The sequence below is a fragment of the Loxodonta africana genome, chromosome 3, assembly GCF_030014295.1.
Source record: "Loxodonta africana isolate mLoxAfr1 chromosome 3, mLoxAfr1.hap2, whole genome shotgun sequence".
NCBI lineage: Eukaryota > Metazoa > Chordata > Mammalia > Proboscidea > Elephantidae > Loxodonta > Loxodonta africana.
Genome location: NC_087344.1, coordinates 51,982,152 through 52,003,323, shown reverse-complemented (window position 1 = coordinate 52,003,323; position 21,172 = coordinate 51,982,152). Strand labels below are relative to the sequence as shown.

General features: G+C 50.7%; 1 protein-coding gene across 7 annotated transcripts in view; it reads right to left on the bottom strand.

Moving 5' to 3' along the window:
• ARHGEF10L (Rho guanine nucleotide exchange factor 10 like) overlaps positions 1–14,183 on the bottom strand; it is a 158,774-nt gene extending 144,591 nt beyond the window's left edge. For 4 of the 7 annotated variants that reach the window (XR_010321309.1, XM_064281367.1, XM_023552013.2 and 1 more), the window contains exons 1-2: positions 5,603–5,828; positions 4,741–4,774 (exon numbers count right to left, since the gene is read on the bottom strand). Coding sequence is in view for 6 of the 7 variants with exons in the window: in XM_064281367.1 (XP_064137437.1) it covers positions 4,741–4,774; positions 5,603–5,828 (260 nt within the window). In the remaining variant the exon portion in view is untranslated. Of the gene's footprint in view, positions 1–4,740; positions 4,775–5,602; positions 5,829–14,105 lie in introns of those variants that run through there. The other 3 variants (XM_023552016.2, XM_064281366.1, XM_064281365.1) reach the window with 2 other exon arrangements.
• Positions 14,184–21,172: the final 6,989 nt, after the last annotated feature.

Here is a 21,172-nt window from a genome sequence, read left to right as displayed (position 1 = left end):
ATGAACAGATGGACATGTGTCCTGCCATCCTCACTCCTTGGGCTTGTTGAACAAGTTAGCCCAACCCCCAAACCACTCCATGGACTTTGGCCACAGTGAACACCCAGCACGCTGGCAGCTCTGTTCAGCCCAGCCTGGCTGCCTCCTCTTGGCGACCTGACCAAGCCTGGCCCTGGGCCTGGAAGTGAAGGGACAGGGCAGTCCACAGGCCTCAAAACAGGAGAGGACCCACCACCCCACCCCTTCATCAGTACAGCTTCTCAACTGCCTGCCAAGGTCACTGGGACTGCCCACCCACCTTGCTCATCCCTGCAGCCACCCGCCTGGCAGGTGTGCGTATCTTCACTGAGCAGACAAGGGAAACAGGTTTGGAGGGTGGGGTGGCTGGCACGCAGCTGGTCGGTGAGAGAGGCGGATAAGCCCAGGTCTGTCTGCCTCCCAGGTACAGAGCCCACTGTTGTTACTGTTAGCTGCCATCACGTCAGCCCCTGACTCATGGCAATCCCATGCACAACAGGATTGGACCATTGTGATCCATAGGGTTCTCACTGGCTGATTTTCAGAAGTAGATCACCAGGCCTTTCTTCCTAGTCCCTCTGGAAGCTCTGCTGAAACCTGTTCAGCATCATAACAACACACAAGCCTCCACTGGCAGACAGGTGGTGGCTAAGCATGAGGTGTACTGTCCAGGTATCGAACCCAGGAGTCCCACATGGAAGGCAAGCATTCTACCACTGCATGACCAACGCCCCCTAAAGAGCCCAGCAAAAACCAAAAAAAATAATAAATAAATAAAAACCCTGTTGCCGTCGAGTCGATTCTGACTCCAAACAACCTTGAAGGACAGAGTAGAACTGCCTCATAGGGTTTCCAAGGCTGTAATTTGTATGGAAGCAGACTGCCACATCTTTCTCCCACAGAGCAACCGGTGGGTTTGAACCGCCGACCTTCTTGTTAGCAGCTGAGCACTTAACCACTGCACCACCAGGGCTCCAAGAGCCCAGCTGGTTCCTTCTAAAACCAACTACAAACAAGGACTTAGAATAACAACAGGGAACACACACAGAGCAGCCAACACATGCAGGTCCCAGGACTAAGCGCAGTACATCCATAAGCTTACTGATTCCTTGCAGAGTCCTGCAGGACAAGTATTTACCATCCCATGTTACTGATTAAGAAGTGAGGCTCAGGGATGGGACACAACTTGCCCAACGGCACACAGCTGGTGAGCAGCAGAGCAAAGACTAGAACCCAGTTCTGTCTGGCTCAATGCCGAGTCCCCAGCTCCTTAAAGACCTGGACTTGAGCCCTGATGTGACCAGTCACACTCCTACCTGGCCACCACTTCCCCAGTGTGCAGTGCGGATTAGGACTGGCCCTGCTGCCCACCCTCCCCAGCTGTGGCCAGAGGATCAAGTGACCTGATGGGAGTGAGGTCACTTTGAGAGGAAACTGGGCATTTACTCTATGAGGCCATTGCCAAACCTCCAGGCAGAGGCTGTGGAGGAAATGCAATGAGAGGAAGCCAAGCGTCTTCACCTTGAAATGTGTTTGGTGTTTGTTTAGTGACCACCTTTGGGGATATTTAAAAAAATAAATTAAATTTTTTCTTTCTCTTGAATAACAAGGAAGAAGAAAGTGATCTGGATTGATTATTCCTCCCAGAAGACACCAGAGTGGAGGAGAAAATCACCACTCTGGGAAGCAGCTAGAACTTAAGTAAATGGAGACCTGGAACCTGACCTGGGGCTCTGCCAGCATCTCACTGCCTGACCTTGGGCTCTGCCAGCATCCCACTGCCTGACCTTGGGCTCTGCCAGCACCTCACTGCCTGACCTTGGGCTCTGCTAGCACCTCACTGCCTGACTGTGGGCTCTGCCAGCACCTCATTGCCTGACCTTGGGCTCTGCCAGCATCTCACTGCCTGACCTGGGGATCTGCCAGCATCCCACTGCCTGACCTTGGGCTCTGCCAGCACCTCACTGCCTGATCTTGGGTTCTGCCAGCACCTCATTGCCTGACCTTAGGCTCTACCAGTATCTCACTGTCTGACCTGGGGATCTGCCAGCATCTCACTGCCTGACCTGGGGATCTTCCAGCATCTTATTGCCTGAACTTGGGCTCTGCCAGCATCTCACTGACTGAACTTTGGCTCTGCCAGCATTTCACCCTGACCTTGGGCTCTGCCAGCATCTCATTGCCTGACCTTGGGCAAGCCACGCCCCCAAACTTCCTGTGTGTAAAATGAAGGGGCTGGAATGGAGGCCTCTTAGGACCTCTTTTATGACCAATGCTCTGCAGTAGTTGCATGAGTGCTTGTCCAATAAGCCAATGACATCACAGACTAAGGATTACCCAGGGCCATTGTTGGTGAGATGCCCATCCCCCCAGCAGTCCAGGTCCATCCCAGCTGTCCAAGGCACCGGATACACAGACTCTGGACCCCTACACTGGATGAGAGGTAGAGACAGAAACAAGCACTCAGTGTGGACTTAGGGGCACGCTGGTGCTTCTACAGACCAGTCTCATTTACTCCAAACAACACTTCGAGGTGGACAACATTATTGCCATCTTATAGAAAACTGAGACTCAGAGAGATCCATGAACAGTCCAAAGCCACTGGGCTGGTGAGAAGCCGAGTGGGGATTTGAACCTCTGGAGCCTGCGCCCCAGTGCCTCCAGGAGATGAGGCTTGAGGGAGCTGGGGTAAGCCCAGGGCAAGTACAGAACAGGTGGCAGGGCTGCCTGTGGTAGACAGAGGGTTAAACCAGAGCCGGAAAAGCTCGCCCACTCCAGGCTATTGGACCAGAGAGCTGATGAAAACAATAGGGCACTGGGTCATTTGGCCTCAGCGTGGTGCCCAGCACTGGCCCAACAGAGATCTGGCTGCAGCCATTGGCCGGCCAAGCTCAGGAGCCAGGTCTCCGGGTGCAGCAGGGCCTGGTCCACAAGCACCGAGATCAGGCATGGGAAGAGGCGGCACCAGGCTGCCACGATCCTCACTCCAAGCCTGGAGTGCAGGGAGGGGGTCTCCAGGAGGGTGGCTTGAGAGAGCCAAGAGCACCAGACCTGGGGAGGGGTGCACTTGTTCACAGCCCGATTCCCCACCTCTGTGTCTCTGTCCAGTGGCTTCCTCTGGGTGTACATTCCTCCCACCCGTCTCCCTCCCCAGCGGCTCACTTGCTCAGCCCAAGACCTGGTCCAGAGTCTTCCCTGACCCCGACCCTCCAGTCAGTGCCCCAGGTCCCCTCGCATCCTTCTCTGCCATGCTTGGATTGGTCTGCCTCCCCCATCAGACCAAGTTTCTCAGCAGCTTCATTTTCGTCACATCCCCATGCTCAGCACAGGGCCAGACACACCCTGGAGGGCTTCAATCCCTGGGCCATCGCCGTCACCAAAGATGTCCCCAGCCCAAGTACAGGATAAGTATATTACTGACTCATTTCAGGTCCCTACTCAGGGGCTAGGCTGGCCCCAGATTCTGACATTAATTATACAGTGGCAGGCCCCAAAGACACCCTCTAGGGTTCCACCCATTCCAGACAGCAAGGAGCACAGATAAGGACTCCAGACTCCAATTTGAGTCCATGACCGCCTCCCCTCCAGGGCCCCACGGGCAGAGGACTACATCTCTGAGACCCCCAGCCAGGAACACCAGCCTGAGAACTAGCTCCCTTCATTCACACAGAATGAATGAACTTCTTCCCAGGAAGACAAAGGGAGATCCAAACACGCTATGCCCCCATCAAGGTAGCCAGGATTGAAACTTGGGGACCCTGGTGCCCCTGGCCATGAACCCCAGGGCATAAATTCACCACTCTGTGCCTCCTTTAGAACAGGACCCTTAAGCACCCACATATGCAGTGCTGGCCAGTACCAAGTGGTGGGCAAAGTACCCAGAGTGCTCAACTTCCCAGGCCCCTGTCCCTGAATGCACAGCCCATCCCAGAGAGGAGCACTGACTTGAAGACCACAGAGGTAACTGTGGCAAGAATAACTACCTTGATTACGTGCCCACCACGATGCTGGCATCTTACCCAAGAGCTTTGTAAGGGAGGAATCACTGGCCCATTTTACAGACGAGAAAACCAAAGTCTGCAGGGACTTGGACTTACACAAGGGCCCAGGGACAGTGCTGGAGGCAGGAGGAAAACCTAAGCAGTGACCCCAGAACCCAGGCCTTTAACCATTAAGCAACCTTGCCTCTGCTAGGCTCCTGGGTATAGAGGGGCAGAGTCCATAACTACAACAGTCATGGTATCGGGAGCAGGAATGAGAATGGTCATAGGGATGGGAACTATAACCATTTCAATGGGCTGGGCACTGTGCTGAGCACTAATCAAAAACCAAACCCACTGCCATCCAATCACTAAAATCACTAGACACCATTGAATTCTCAGTGACAACCGCTGTGGAGTGGGTACTTTTCTTGTCTCCATTTTACATATGAAAAGGCTGATACTTCAGAGTTAATGGGACTTGTCCATCACACACCATCAACGGGCAGGGCCAGGATTTGGGGCCAGGCCTGCTTTCTGCTATTTCACAGACTTCTGGACAAAATAAAGTAACAAGACTTGTAGGGAAGGGACCTCTCTCCCCTAGGCAAATGGAATGCCTGCCTCCTTAGCCAAGGCCTGCCCTGAGCCCTTCTGACCTCAGCTCCACCCTTTCTTACACCCCGCTGCCTGCTCTCTCCTCTTTTTCCAAGCACCAAAGGGAAGGACGAGGTTCACTTACTCTGTCTGGGGCGGTGCGGCCGCTGGGTCTGGGTCTGCAGGAGAAGAGCAGAGGAAGAGCCGGTCAGGCCGGAGGCTGGCCCTGATGGGCTCGGCCCACTCCCGCCCCCTTACCCAGCCTCCCCTGGGGGCACTGGAGACAGGGCCTGGCCAGCCTGGGTCCCTGCTGGGCCCGCCTCCCTCCCCCAGGCCTGGTAGAACACCAGCCACTGTACAGTCATTAAGCTCCCCTACCTGTCCCACCTCGCTGTCCCCACCCCCGTGGCCCACATCCCAACTCCTACCCAAACCAGACACCCAGTCTGTTCTGGGCCTGTCCCCACCCCCAGCTCCTCAAGGAGCCTGTTGTCCCCAAGCCTACAGGAAGTTCCTGCTAATCCCCAGAGTTTCTCCCGGATGACAGAATCGAAGAGCCCAGAAGCTGCCATTTAACACCAGCCTTATCTCGGCCCTCCAGCCCTCAGGGCCGCCAACACCCCTGGGCAGACTGCAGAGGGGACCTCATGGAGGCAGCTCTCCTGGCTGGTGTGGATTCTCTGGGAGAAGCTGCTGGGGGAGGGCCACAGGGACACAGCCCTGGGCAGCAACTGTCTCCAAAGCAAAGCCTAGCCAATCACTTCCATTTACAATGTGCCAAAGGGGGCCAGATGTTGCAGGAATGCTAGGAATCTCCAATTCCCAAGGAGAGCCACGGAATGCAGCCTCTTCCCAGTGGTTTTTCCCTTTCAGCTTCCTGGGGACAGCGGAGGGGCCGCCAGGCATCACCGGGAGCCGGAAGCTTGGAGAATGCTTTCCCTCAGCTCTCTGAGCTCTCTAGCCCCAGAGGCCCGGAAATCTCGGAAGAAGGCTCCCAGAACCCTCACCAGTGATGGGGGCGGAGTCGAAGCAGACCAGTGGGGAGTCTGTCTCCTTTCCGGCAGCAACACTGGGGACTGCCAGGCCAGTGCTGGTGTCCTCTTCATCATCACTGTCGTCAAACTCAAAGGCCTCTCCGGGATCGTCCTCCACCTCTGGGGAGGGGCCTGGGGCTCTGGGAACCAGCTGATCTCCTGGGGAAGGTATAAGGAGGAGAGAGGAGGAGTTAGCCATGCTGTAGGCCTCAGGTTAGATCAAGAGCAGACAGAGACGCCTTGGGAATCCCTGGGTGGTACAAGGTTGATGGTTCAAGTTCACCCAGAGGCACATCAGAAGAAAGGCCTGGCAATCAGCCATTGAAAACCCTACAGAGCACAGTTCTACTCTGACACACATGAGTCAGCACACTTGGCTGGTTTTAAAGGTGCCTGGGGAGACTGGCTGAGGTCAGCAAGGGCTGGAACTGGGGGAACACCTGGGGGCCTGAGTGAGGGAACAAGGGGGATCTCAAAGTCTAAAGGAAACTCCTGTCCAGACCAGATAGCCCTCCTATGTGCCTAAGGTGTCTGTGATTGGGTTAAGTTTCTAAGTAGATGGCAGTGGAGGGACGAGAAGGAGCAAGCTTCTGTGGTGAGTGCGAGAGCATACGTCTTTTGTTTTCCTATGTTCTTGTTTGCACGCAACGGGGCTTTTCAGATGCACCTGCACACATGCACATGGGCACACAGGTCATGAGTATTTACGTTTGTTTATGTTCGTATTTTGTGTATGTGTGAACGAGCACATGTAAGCACGTTGTGCATGTTGCACTTAATTTGGTATGCACACCAGTGTAAAACTCAGCTGCCTGGAAAGGTTTGGGGCTTGAAGTAAGCCAGTTTTCAGATGCCAGGATGTAGGCTGGCTGGGGCAGGGACAGAGGCCATGTTCCCAGCATGGACGTCTTCTCCAAGGGCCTCATTCCTGGCTTCTCCCCACTGAGAGATCCCCTCCAGGGCTGCATCCCCCTCATCATCTTCCAAAGCCCCACCAAGCAGAGGCCCTCCCTGGCCACCCTGGCTCAAGCAGGTCCTGCTCCCTGTTTCTGTCTTAGCCCCTTGGCTGGTTCCTTCATCCAGTCCACGTACAAACTTGTTTTTTTTTTTTTTTTTTTAGGAAACCCCATACAGTCATTTCCCATTTCCCCATCCTCCCAGGCCCCACAAACCACTAATCTGCTTTCTGTCTCTATGGATTTGCCTATTCTGGATATTTCGTATAAGTGGAATCATATAACATGTGGCCTTTTGTGTCTGGCTTCTCTCACTTAGCATAATGTGTTCCAGGTTCATCCGTGTCCTACCTTGTATCAGGACTTCCTTCTTTTCATGGCTGATAATATTCCACTATATGGAGACAAGGGGCCGTGGTGGTTCACTGGTAAAATTCTTGCCTTCCAACCCGAGTTCGATTCTCAAACAATGCACCTCACGCGTAACCACCACTCGTCTGTCAGGGGAGGCCTGCATGTTGCTATGATGCTGAACGGGTCTTAGTGGAGCTTCCAAAGACAAACCAGAAACAAAGTCCTGGCAATCTACTTCTGAAAATCAGCCAATGAAAACCTTACAGAGAACAACAGTTGGATCCAAAACCGTAGCATTTCATTCCGTTGTGCGTGGGGTCACCATGAGTCAGGGACCAACTCAAGGGTAGCTAGCGACAACAACATGCAGATATACCACATTTTGCTTATCCATCATCAGCTGATGGGCATTTGGGTTGTTTCCACCTTTTGGCTATTGTGAATAACGCTGCTATGAACATTCACGTACAAGTGTTTATTTAAACATCTGTTCTCAATTCTTTGGAGTACATATCTAGGAGTGGAGTTGCTGAGTCATGTGTAGTTATTTACCTTGGACTTCTTTTTTCTGACTCCCTACTGACCCAGGATCCCTAACAGCAGAGGCCCCATCTGTCCCTTTATTGCTCAGGTCCCAGCCTGGCCCAGAGTGGGAGCTCAAAAACTTTTGTTAAACACTCAAAGGAATGAACTCTCTACCCTAAACAGCATTTCTTCAGCCCTCACCTATCTGCCCATTTCACCAAGCTCAGGTTCCCCAGTCTTCTTTCCAGTCTCTCTCATGCATCCTAGCATTTGGGGCTGGAAAGAACCAAGTTTGTCCCTGTAATGGTTAAGGTTGTGTGTCAACTTGGCTGGGCCATGATTCTCGGTGATTTGATAGTTGCTTGATGGTGTGACCACTTCCATGATAAGATTTGATATTATGTGATCATCTCCATGATGGGATCTGCTGTGAGTAGCCAGTCAGTTGAGAGGGAGTTTCCTGGGGCGTGTGGCCTGCACTGAATACAAGTGGATATTCTGGCAAAGCCTGTGGGCTTTCCCTGGTTCTGGATCCTGCAGCTGGCTCCTGTTCATTTGATCTTCGGTTCTTGGGACTTCAGCTAGCAGCTTACCTGCAGTCTTACCTGCCGATCTTTGGGATTTGGCTATCTTCACAGCCCTGCTCTCCGACCTGCCGATCTTGGGTTCACCAACCCCTGTGGCTACATGCATCAGGAGAAGCCTCTATCGTGAACCACAGGCTTGGGACATTCCAGCCTCTACAACTGTGTGAGCCATTCCCTTAATATAAATCTCTCTATATATTTATATGCTTTACTGGGTTTGCTTCTCTAGAGAACCCAGCCTAAGTCAGTTCCCCTATCTCGTGAAAACCCACTCCAATATCAAGGCGCAGTCTGGTCTGGCTTTAAAAGTCTACAGAGCTGCCCACCCTCCCTCCTTGAGCTGCCTTGAGCTGTCAGGTTGCAACACACGCCACACAGTTCAGAGCACAAGCTTTGGCCTCAGACCATCCTGCCTGTGTCGCTTAGTAGGAAGTTACTTTACTTCTCTGAACTTTGGCTTCCCCATCTGTACAATGGAGAGAAATAACAGCACCTACCCCATAAGGCTGGTGTGAACAGTGACTAAGATGTAGGCAGGGTTTCTCAGCCTTGGCACTGTTGACATTTGTGACTAGATAATTCTTTGTTGCATGAGGCTGTCCTGTGCACTATAAAGCAGCCCTGGTGATGCGGAGCTCAGCTGTTAACCGAAAGGTCAGCGATTTCGAACCTACCAGCAGCCCACAGAAGAAAGATGTAGCAGTCTACTTCCGTAAAGATTACAGCCTTGGAAACCCTATGGGGCAGTTCTACTCTGTTCTATTGGGTTGCTATGAGTCGGAATCAACTCGGCAGCTATGTGTTTGGTTTTGGTACCTGAAATGTGCTCTGGGAACCCCCAGGGTGCAGTGGGGGAGGGACTGGATTACTCTGGTCATAGAGACTGCTGGAATCAGTATGTCCAGCTGCCCATCTACTGCTCCATCCATCCATCTCCCTGTTCCACCTACCTTCCCTCCCACTCATTCATGGATCTAACATTTATTGAGGACCTGATAAATGCCAGGCCCCGAGGTAGGGACAGGCTGCACACACATGGAACAGACACCCTATCCTCAGGTCCTCAGGCTGGGAGGCGAACGGTAAGTAACTTCTCAACAGGTGGTACTCTCCTAACACTTATATGTACCGGGGACTCTGCTAAGTGCTACACTTAGACCAGTGGTTCTCAACTAGGGGCGATTCGCCTCCTAGGGGACCCTTGGTAGTATCTGGAGACATTTCTGGGTGACATGGCTGGGTGGTGTTACTGTATCTCGTGGGCAGAAGCCAGGGATGCTGGTAAACGTCCTACAGTGCAAGGACCCATCCATACACATTCCAAGGAACAGCTGGTGGACTGAAACTGCTGACCTTTTGGTTAGCAGCTGAGCTCTTAATCACTTCACCACTAGGGCTCTGTTTCAGGTACAGACCTATCAAAGTCAAGACGCCCCTTTCTCGGCTGCAGTTGCTGGTCCACCCCAGAATGGGCATCCCCAACTTCTACTAAAGGATGCTAACCACGGAAGCCACTGTGGCAGGACCTAGCCCTCCTCCCGGGAGCTTTGGAGATCTCATGGGCCATGCTGGTGGACTCCTCTGAGCAGTGATGCAGCCGAATGTAGCTTCTTATTGAAGTCTCAGAGCCTCCCCCATTTTATACAACGAGGCCACAGAGACTCAGGGGTAGCTCTGTTACCTCCTGGAAGTGGCCTGAGCCCTTGGACACTGCCCTGTGATAACGAATTATAAAAGGAAATACAGGAGTTGAGCAGAAACCTGGATTAGGTTAGTGGTTTTCAAATCATCGTTCTCAGCCCATTAGTGGGTCATAAAGTCAATTAGGGGATTCCCAATCAGCATTTTCTTTTTTTTTTAATTTCCTGTTTGAGAATTTGTTTAATATTACACTATAATATTAATAAAATAATATTTAACTTTTTTGTTGTTTTTGATACTTCCATTTGAGTTATATATATAGTTATATACAGTCGTATATAGTTATATATGTATACATATAGTTATATACAGTTGTATATAGTTATATATGTGTATATATACATATATGTATTACTCTTCTCACATACTTTGGACATGTTATCAGGAGGGACCAGTACCTGAACAAAGACTTCATGCTTGGGAAAATAGAGGGTCAGCGAAAAAGAGGAAGACCCTCAAAGAGATGGATTAACACAGTGGCTGCAACAATGGGCTCAAGCATAACATTTGTGAGGATGGTGCAGGATCGGGCAGTGTTTTGTTCTGTTGCACACAGGGTCGAATCAGAAATGATTCGACAGCACCTAACAACAACAAATATATATGTATGTATAGTGTGTACATACGTGTATATATGTATATATACATTGTGTCACATGTATATGTGTATACATTGTGTTACATACATGTATATGTGTATACATTGTATACATACACATATGTGTATACACATTTGTACATACATGTATGTTTATATACACATTGTGTACATATATGTATATGTGTGTATGCATATATGTATATACATACATATATACATGTATATACATGTATATATACATATATACATTGTGCGTGAGTACATAAATTGTGTGCACATATATGTATATATATTGTGTGTATATAGTGTGTATATGTATGTTATGTGTACATATATGTATATATCATGTGTACATATATGCATATGTCATGTGTACATGTGTATATATTGTGTATACATGTATATATATTGTGTGTACATGTATGTATATATACATTGTGTGTGTGTGTGTATGTACATTCTTCAACTGCTTTCCCCTTGCTCCCTCCACTCCAGCCACACTGGTCTCCTTGCTGTCTGCACTCTGAATGTAACAAGACGTGTTCCTGCCTCAGAACCGACACACTTCCAGCCCCCAGACCCAAAATGTTCTTCCCCCAGGTATCTTCTCACACTCTCACCTCCTTCAGTTCTCAGTGGGTCCGCATGACCAACAGAACACACAGAGACACCTTGATGCTCCCTATATGTCTTGCCTCCTTTATTTTTCCCTGTGGCATTTATCAGCATGTGACATACTATATAGTTTACTTATTTTACTGTCTGTCTCCTCCCTAGAATATAAGCATAAGCTTCATGAGGGTAGGTATCTTTGTCTGTTTCGTTCACTGCTATATCCCCAGCATCCAGAGCAGGGACCAGCACACAGTAGGCACCTCATAAGTATTTGTCGAATAGACACACACATACACCCCCCTGTTGTCATGTGTAATGCATTTCTCGTTATGGGTTGTGGTTCTAAAAGTTTGAAAAATACTGGAATAAATGACCACTAAATCCCTGCCAAATTGAAGCCCTGGTGGCACAGTAGTTAAGAGCTCAGCTGCTAACCGAAAGGTTGGCAGTTCGAATTCACCAACTGTTCCCTGGAAACCGTATGGGGCAGTTCTACTCCGTCACGTAGGATCGCTGAGTTGGAATCAACTCAAGGGCAACACGTTTTGGTTTAAGTCCCTGCCTACTCTTTTTTTTTTTTTTTTAGGTGGGGGCAGGGGAGAGGGTACCAGACACTGACCCATCTTGGCTGATGGGGCTTAACCGAACTCTTCAGTGCCCTCGGTCCTCACCCACCTGAATCTGCTGGGCAGGAGAGGGAGAACTCCCTTTACACATGGACAGTGTCACTATACTAGTTTAGTGCCAGGCCATCTGGGTTCAGTCTCCAGCTCTCCCATACACTAGCTGTATGAGGGGCAAGTTATTATACCCCTCCAAGCTTCAGTTTCCTGATGTGTAAAATGAGAACAATGATTGTAACCTCGCAGGGTTGTTGGGGGAGGGGATTAATTAGCACACAGAAAGCACCTGGTGTGAGGTATGTGCCCACTAAATGTTAGCTATTCTTATGATGATGATTCTATTTATTATTTTTATCATTATTATAATCATTATCATCATTATTATGACAGCCTTGAGTCAAAGCCCAGTCTGTGACCCTGGATGAGATGGGCAGTCTTGCCCACTCACAGGCCAGACCCAGCCCCAGGTGACCCCACCCACAGGCTGTGTCCAGGAACTCTGGCCACTTCAGCACCTTCGCTTTAAAAACACAAGCCACTTAAGCTACCCCATCAAAACAGTCATCCATGCATTCACTAAGCAGTGGCTGGGAGCCCCTGTGCCAAGTGGCTTGAGAAGTAAGACATGGCCCTTGGTGTCAAGAGCTCACTGCCTGTGAGGGAGGCAAATATGGCAAGATGAAAACACAAAACCACAGAGACTGAGATAGTACAGAATGAGAAAAAAAGAAAGAGGAGGGGTCAAATGCTCGCCTGGGCTTAGGGGAAAGCTTCAGCAGATGGCTGTCCTGGCACGGGGCCTTGAAGGACGAGTGAGGGTTTGGTAGTTTCTGACGGTGAGGAAGGTATCCGGGCCAAGGCAGGAGCAGGAGCAGAGAAGAGCCAGACACCCAGTGGGGATGAGGACATTGGCAAGGATGAAAGGGCCATAAGTGCTTGGGGGAATCCCCTACACAAGAATGTGAATTTTATTTGTTAAGACAATGGGGAGCTCTCAAAGAATCAGAACATGGCAACTAGCCTGGTTCAACCAGATGATGGCAGCCAGCAATATGAGATGTAGCTGGAACAATAAATGTTCGTCAAACGTTTGTTGAACTGAGTTCAATGGAACTGAACTGATTTAAACATGAGTAATTTTTTTTTCTCACTTTCTATGTTTGGCTCACTCGGTGGGCAGGACAAAAGGAGCAAGGTGCCCACGGCAGCAGGGGCCAGAGTGGGAGCCAAAGTCATGGTCATGAGTCAGGAGGTGCCTTTGTCCCCAGGATCCTGAGACCCAGGCAATCATACACTGCTCCTTATCAGAAGGAAATATCTGGGGGCCTCTCCCTGGATAATTAAGTGCTGAATGGAGACTCTCCCAACCATCTGGACAGGTGGCATGGCTGGAACAGGCCCTTCATGCCTTTGAAGTTCTCGGACACACCCAGTCCTCCGCAGAGCCAACCCAAGCAAGCCCACAAGGCAGGGGACCCCATGTTCCAGGCCACAGAGAAGGCGGGTCCACTGTACTGATCCCACATTCAGGACGAAACTTAGACTCAGTGAGGAAGAGCCTCCCCATTCAGGTCTACCAGGACCCTGAGCACAGCGCACGTAGCAAGCCTGTCCTTCCCACACCCCTCAGTGATGACACCTCCCATCCGCTGAGTGATTGATTACCACACGCCAGTGCCTTACCTATATTTAAACCTTGCAACAACACAGGAAAGGGTGTTATTATTATCCACATTTTTATGGATGACGAAAATGAGCCACAGAGAAACCAAGCCACTCAACCAAGATCACAGCATAAGCACCAGGGTCAGGATGCAAACCCAGATGGGGCTGGGAACAAAGCCCTCATGCATAATCACTTAGCTATCCTGCCTTCCCCATAGGCAGGCAGGACAAAGGGCAGCTGAGGCCTGGCCTGGGATTCAGTTTGAGGGTGGGACCTAGATTGTCTACCTGCAGTGCCTCTGAGGCCCCAGAACTAAGGCTGCCAGTCAAAACATAGTGCACCGAGTTCAATTTGAATTTCAGATAGACAACGAATAATTTTTTAATATAAGTATGTATTTTTCTTCTTTTTTTTTCCTTAAATCTGGCAACTCTACCACTGTTAGACGACCCAACCTTAGCAGGGATGAAGACAGATGGCCCCTGAGCCCCCTCCCCTCAACCCTCGGTTCCCCATCCCCAATTTACAAGCTTCAGCCTCCAAGAGGCACCTCAGCCCACACACTGGCTCGGCTCATCTCTCCAGGGGACCTTAGGGGGAAAAGGTAAAGAGCAAACGCTTGTCCAAAGCCTACTCTGTGAGGAAGAAATTATTACTTCCATTTCACAGACCAGAAAACTGAGACAGAGAGCTGGGGTCACTTGCACACGGGGACACGGCTAACCACCAGCAGAGTGGGGATTCAGACTGGAGTCAGCCTGGCTCCAAAGCCAATGTCCCTCCGCCAGCCCCCATGCCCCCCTTCTGAGGACAGACAAACAGGGACAGGAAGGCCTGTGGTACTGTACCTATGGCAGGCTGTGGCGGCGAGTTGGAGGAAGCCATCAGACAAAGTCCAGCTCAGAACAGCACTGTCCCAGCCGCTCTCCTGCTGAAAGAAGGCCAGAAATCCAATTAGATGGAGCTCAAGACTGAAGTTTCGGCAACAGAGAGAAGTCTCCAGCTTACAACCTGTGCACACCAGCCCGCCAGCTCCTACACTCATTTCCCCAGCAGGTCCTGGGTACAGGAGGACAGTCCCAGCAAGGGCTCAGTCTCCACCCATCATAAATCATTAACCCATAGAAAAGCCAGCAGCTGCAGAGCCATGACCCCCACCTGCCCAGAAAGCCTCTGCTGCCACAGGGCCTTGCTTTTGCCCAATGCCAAGGGACCCTCAGGGCCTGTCAACTCCCTCCTTCTCCACTCTGGCTTTTGGGTGAAACTCTGGCCTCAGTCTAGGATCATGCTCAGGCCCCATGTTCTAGAAGTTGGATCATGGCTGGACCATCATGGACGTAGCCCGACAACCCCTCCTCCTAGCTGCATAGTGACCATGGGCCCCCTCAGGCCTGAACCCTCTCACCAGTTCCTTCCTTCGGGCCCGCTTAAGGTCACTCTCTCTTTGCCTCTCCCTGGACTGCCCCATAGGGTTGGCCAACTGGCAAGTCCACTGTGCTGAAGGTGCCCTCAGGAAGAAACCTAGACTCAGGGAGGAAGAGCTCAGGCATGGGGAAGTAAAGGGCTGTGGAGCAGCGGATGGTATAAGATGGGGCAGATTCCCAAATGCTTGGAGCTGGGAGCATAGTTTCTCCTGGTTGAAGCCGCAGCACCCTCACAGTGGGATTTCAGGTAACCAAGAGGCCGGGTGCCCCAGTGGGCCTCCTGGTCCTGGAGCCAACCTCGCCAGATGTCCCCTGCCAAGCAAAGAGGAACGTTCTCCCCACTACCTACTGCCACCCAGATCCTGAGCTAGGGACTGTCTCTTCATTCCTAGACTTCTCTGTGGAGGAGGAAATTCACCCCACAGTGACAGCACCGAGCCCCAAAGTCCAGTCTGCCCCTGCCACAAACTGGCTGAGTGCCTTTTTTTTTCCATTCCTGAAGCCTTTATTTTTATTAACTGGTTTATTAAATACAACTGTAATACATGTAAATGGAGACATGCATAACAGCAAGCATTCATATATTGTTGTTGTTAGCTGCCATCTGAGTCATCCCCCCACCCCCGGACTCATGGTGACCCCATGCACAACAGAATGAAACGCTGCCCGGTCCTAAGCCATCCCCATGATCAGTTACAGATCGGACTATTGTTATCCACAGGGTTTTCACTGGTTGATTTTCAGAAGTAGATGGCCAGGCCTTTCTTCCTAGCCCGCCCATCTTAGTCCGAAGGCTCTGCTGAAACCTGTTCAGCGGCACAGCAATGTGCAAGCCTCCACTGACAGATGGGTGGTGGCTGGGCTTGAGGTGCGCTGGCTGGGCTTCAAACCTGGGTTTCCTGCACAGAAGGTGAGAATTCTACCACTGAGTCACCACTGTCCTCAACCACTCATTAAAAAAAAAAAAAGAAAAAAAACCTGTTGCTGTCGAGTCGATTCTGACTCATAGCGACCCTATAGGACAGAGTAGAACTGCCCCATAGGGTTTCCAAGGAGCACCTGGTGGATTCTAACTGCCAGCCTTTTGGTTAGCGGCCATAGCTCTGAACCATGACACCACCAGCATTCATATAGCGCCTGCTGTATCTCAGACATTGTTCTAAGCACTTTACAAACATGAACATATATTAATCCAAATTACATATGAGAAAACGAGGCCCCGAGAGGTTAAGTATCTTGCCCTCGATGACACAGCTAGTAAGTGTCAGAACCAGGGTTTGAACCCAGGTCATGGCACTCAAGAGGCTGTGCTCGTAAGTAACCACTATGCTCTAGTTCCTTTCAAAATTAAAACAATACAAAAGTGTATACAATGAAAAGTAAGTCTTCCACCCCAGTCTCCTTAATTCCCCAGAAGCAATCAATGTTACTAGTTTCTTATGAATCCTTCCGGACCCATCCATATACGTACCACTTGGCATATCTCCACATAGGCTTTGTTTTATACAGAAGGAAGCACATTGTACCCACCACCCTGTAACTGCTATTTTTACTTAATCATCTTAGGAATCATTTCATATACTTCATAGTGTTATTTTTTCATGTACCATAATTTACTTAAACATCCCCCATCAATGGACACTGGGACTTCCAGTATTTTGCTATTATAAACAATGGAGTAACTAACATCCTCCTAAACAATGCGTTGAGCAGATGAGTGAACCCCCAGGGCAAATTCCTAGAAGTGGATCCCTGAGTCAAAGAACATTTTTCATTTTGCTGTTGCAGATTACTGTCCACTAAGAGTGTACGCCCGTGCCTTTCAGCCCCGCACTGTAGAATTTCAGAGCTAACATTTTATCTTCAGCAAAAGGTTAGGGAAAGCAAACTAAAGTGTATGCCAAATCTTACTAGGGGGGTGCAGATCGCACCCCCGATACTGTCAGATGGAGTGACACCAAAATGGCCCTAGGGTCCACAGCAGTGGTGGTGGGGGAGCGGCTACCAAGGCAATGCGATCACTAGGGTTGGTATCACCCACCCACCACCCAATGTGGTAACTCATCACCCCCCAACCCCTCACCCCCCTCACCTGCCAGTCAGGGTGCAGGCGGCTGAACCACAGCACCTGCCACTGGGCCAAGTGAAGGGTCTCTGCTTTGGCCAATGGGAGAAGGGAAGAGCTGCAGGGAGCCGGGGCGGGCGGGCGGGGAGGCGGGGAAGGTAGGGGTGGTGATTAGCCGGCCAGTCCCATCCACCCTGGGGGTAGGGGCCGTGACACCATGAGTTGCTGCACTGGGTAACTCCAACCCAAGTGATGCCACTGATGTCCACAAAGCCCTTTGCAAGTCAGAAGATCAAACAACAGCTGTGCTTGCAGGGCTCTTCTTCCTGCGGGCTTATTAACAATCATTAGGTCAGGTGGGCCTTTCTGAGGACTCTGGTACCCCAGCAGGGGAGGGAGGAAGGAGGGAGACTTCTACCCATTTTACAGGAAGAAAAGGTAAGGCATCACACAGAGCCTCATGTGTAAACTCCTCCTTAAATACAATTTGATGGTGATACAGAGAGAGGCTGCTACTTCAAACTGGGGCTGAACCCAGGATCATTCCTTCCCAGGCCACAAAGTCTGGAGTCCTCCCCTCATTCCTCACCCTTCACAGCTGATTCCTGCCCTCTGCACCCAACCCAAGGCTTTCCCTCAAAAGGAAGGGAGGTACTAACATAAATGGAAACCGAAGCTTTATATGCTTATTCCATCTAGTTTCTCCTAACTCCCCATTCTACAGATGAGGAAACAGAGGCTCAGAGAAGTAATGATTAGCTCAAGGTCACAGGGGCAAGGAGACAAGGTGACAGGTCAGGAGGCTCTGACCCCAAAGTCCAATCCCTTTAACCACACTGCCTCCCTGAATTTTGTGGCTGGAATCTGAGAGTTGTCTGCAACAAGCTAGTCTGGGGCCCCAGCATCAGAGACCTGAGGCTAAGAGAACAAGGACACCAGGCCAGGGAGCCCCACCTCACCCACAGGCCTGGTTTGCCTCTAGTGGACACCATTTTGCACATGTGTCACTAGTTCAAGAAGGATTATAGGTAAGAGAGCAGAGACGGCTCAGAGCAGTCCATTGCCACCACAAGAGACCCTCATTGAAGAGTGGTTAGGAAAGAATGCTACCTGGGTTCTTCCATTCAGTAGCTACAGGACCTTGGATGAATCACTTAACTTCACCTCTGTGCCTCAGTGTACTCATCTGCAAAATGGGGATTATGAAAATTAAGAGTAAACACACGTAAAGCTCTTGAAAGGGTCCCTGGCACACGCTGACTTACTACTCACCCTTTTGCCCAGCACACAGGGCACAGGCTGTGATGACCCAGCTCTGCCTCTGGAATGAGGGGCCCAGGGTGGAGTCTCATCTCCACCACTGGCAGAGGAGCCAAGCCTCAGTGACCTCATTTATAAAATGAGGGGCCTACTACCTGAGGTCAACCATAAAGGTCTGGGCAGCCTCCATCAGCTCCAAGATCCCTGTCCTTAAAGCTGTCACCACCAAAACGGGTGATGGTGAACAGGATCCTATGCCTGGATTTTGGACCCCAGGGTGGGAATGCTCCCTCTGGGAGAGGCTTGCTGAGGGACCCCAAAAGCCTAGTACTTCGTGCTATGGGGACCTGGGGGCAGCAGCCTGGGGTGGCCAGATCCATTCCTCTCTTTGTGACCTCAGGTCCTCCTCGACCTTTCTGGGCCTCAAGTTTCACCTCCAAGAAGTGGGCATGGCAGCACCCACCCAGGCTGTGTCACACGCTGCCACAGCAAGGAGCCAACAAGCAATAGGTGCGAGAGTGCTAAGCAAACATGAGGAATTGTTCAGCTACTCCCTTTTTTTTTTCTGAAATGTCTTTCTTGAGCTACACGTGGTCTGGAAGCTTCATGGTGGGAGTGTGAGCCAAAAGAAATGCATTGTGACGCCCCTGAAATAGAGTTTCTCTCTGAAAGCAACCCAGAACCTTCCTGCCATGAGGGCCTCAGGCTGGTGAAGGAGAGTTGGATTAAAAGCCAAAAGCAGTCCACCAGAGCACAGAACTATGTGCACATGGCGATTCGGACTGCTTCTAAAGTACACGGGGAAAAGAAAAAAACCCGATTCCGACTCATAGCGACCCTATAGGACAGAGTAGAACTGCTGCATATGGTTTCCAAGGAGCACCTGGTAGGTTCGAACTGCCGACCTTTTGGTTAGCAGCCATAGCTCTTACTAACCACTGCACCACCAGGGATTCCTAGAGGAAAAGGGCTGGAAGGAAATCCACTAAAATACTAACTGTGCTATGCTCGGGACGTAGGGCTATAGGAGGTTTTCTTTTTACCTTCTTTCCATTTTTCTGAATGGTCCAGATCTTCTACAGTGGGCCGTATAAGGGAAAATGAAAATAATCGTTTTCGCTTTTAAAAAGATGACTAATACAGAAACACCATAATATGTCGGGGCCAGAAAGTACCTACACGATGGTGTTGTCCTTCTTGATTTACAGATATGGAAACTGAAGCCAAAGGAGGGGAAGGGCCTTACCCTCACATCATTGCACTGGGAGGCAGTAACAGCGATTAAAAGGTTGGGGTTTGTTGCCAGGAAGATCTGAGTTCAAATCCCAACTCTGTCACTTGCCAGCATTAACAATTAGCATCTTGCTCACATCTACAGTGGGAGTAATATTAATACCTGCCTCACAGAGGTCCTGTGCTGATGAAATGAGAGTAAGCTCTTGGTAAACAAAGGCCACTGCTATAATTGTGACATTAACAGTGTTATGCTTGGGTGGAGGGTTATAGGAGATTTTCTTCTCTTAGGGGTCATCTTTCTAAAAATGACAGCCAAGGTGGATGGGCAGGGAGATTGCCAGAACAGTGCCTTTTCCCACCACAGTATGCCAAATGGCTCTCTAGGTGTGTGACCTCAGCAAGTAACTCACCCTCTCTGTGCCTCATTTGCTCGTCTGTCAAATGGGAGTGTAAATGAAATCACATTTGGCAATACTGGTCAAGCTCAGACACAGTGAGGTGCAAAGGAGTAAGGCAGGGCGCCCCCAGCAGCTCCCAGCTGTGGGGTCTGTCCATCATAGGCCCTGGGCAGGCTGAGCTCAGTGACAGAGACTCCCAAGACCAGCCCAGGATGCACACCTCCCTGCCCTCAGCAGCAGGTGGCTTCCTGGCTTTCAGCTAATTTAATCAACACACTTATCAGTTCCCCCTCCCCCTGGGGTTCAAAGTCCATCCAGCCCATAGGCCCCACCAGGAAATCCTCCTCTTGCCTGTGTCTGCCACACTCTCTACCCCTTCTCACTGGCCTGTGTAACTCACCCAGGCCTGGCCATCTCCCACTGCCCACCAACCAAATAGCCGTGGATCCCTACTCCACCTTTGTGAGGCCTAGAGAAACGCCACCTGAAGGGCTCCTGAAAGTCGGGGAGGCAGCAGACTGGCCAGGGTTTCAAGACAGGGAAGTAACAGGTAAGAGAGAGGCCGATGGCAGAGAGGAGGGTGGAGGGATCCAGACAGGCAGGAGGGCCTTGGGTGGTGCTGGCTGCCGTTCCAGAAACTGGGGAAGAGGCAGATGCTGGCATGTCTGAGAGGGGCAGCCTTGGCAAGGAAGGGTGGCTGCCACCCACCTTTGCACAGAGGGAAACAAGGAATAGGCTTCTGGCCAAGAACCCGTCTCAGACTCAGGCTTCAGAGGCACCTGGAAGCCAGGAAAAGAGTGGGGGGGGCAGGGGAACCACACCAAGTGCTGGGGTTGATGCTCTGAGAGGCCTTCCAGGGTATGCACTTGGCCAGCCCACCCCTCACCTCTGCTGCCACAGTGACCATTTCACCAAAAAGACCTGACCACATCACCCCCTTGCTTCAAACCCTTCATCATCACCTTCAAAATGAAGCCCAGGTCCTAAGCAAGGCCCTACATGATTCACTTCCCACTGACCTCTCCAGTCTCAGCCACCCCCGTGCCCCACCTAGCCTGTCACTCTGCTCCAGCCCTCGCCAACAGCTCCTAGCCCCAGGACCGCACCATCTTGTTTTACCTCTCTCTAGGGTCGCTTTGAGTCAGAATCGGCTCCATAGCAGTGGGTTTTTTTTGGCGGGCCTCTGTTCGGCTGTCTGTTCCCTCTGGATGATTGCCTTTTCTCTCTCACCACCAGCAAGCAAACTCCTACTCATTCTTCAAAACCCAGATCCAGTTTATCCTCTGTGAAGCCTCTCAACCCACTTCACACAGTGGTTCCAACCCTGGTTATGCGGCTTTTAAAAAATGCACGTGGAGGCGGGGCCAAGATGGCGGACTAGGTGGACGCTGCCGCGGATCCCTCTTGCAACAAAGACTCGGAAAAACAAGGGAATCGATCACATACATAACAATCTACGAACTCTGAACAACAAGCACAGACTTAGAGACGGAAAACGAACAAATACGGGCAGACAGCGACCGTTTTCAGAA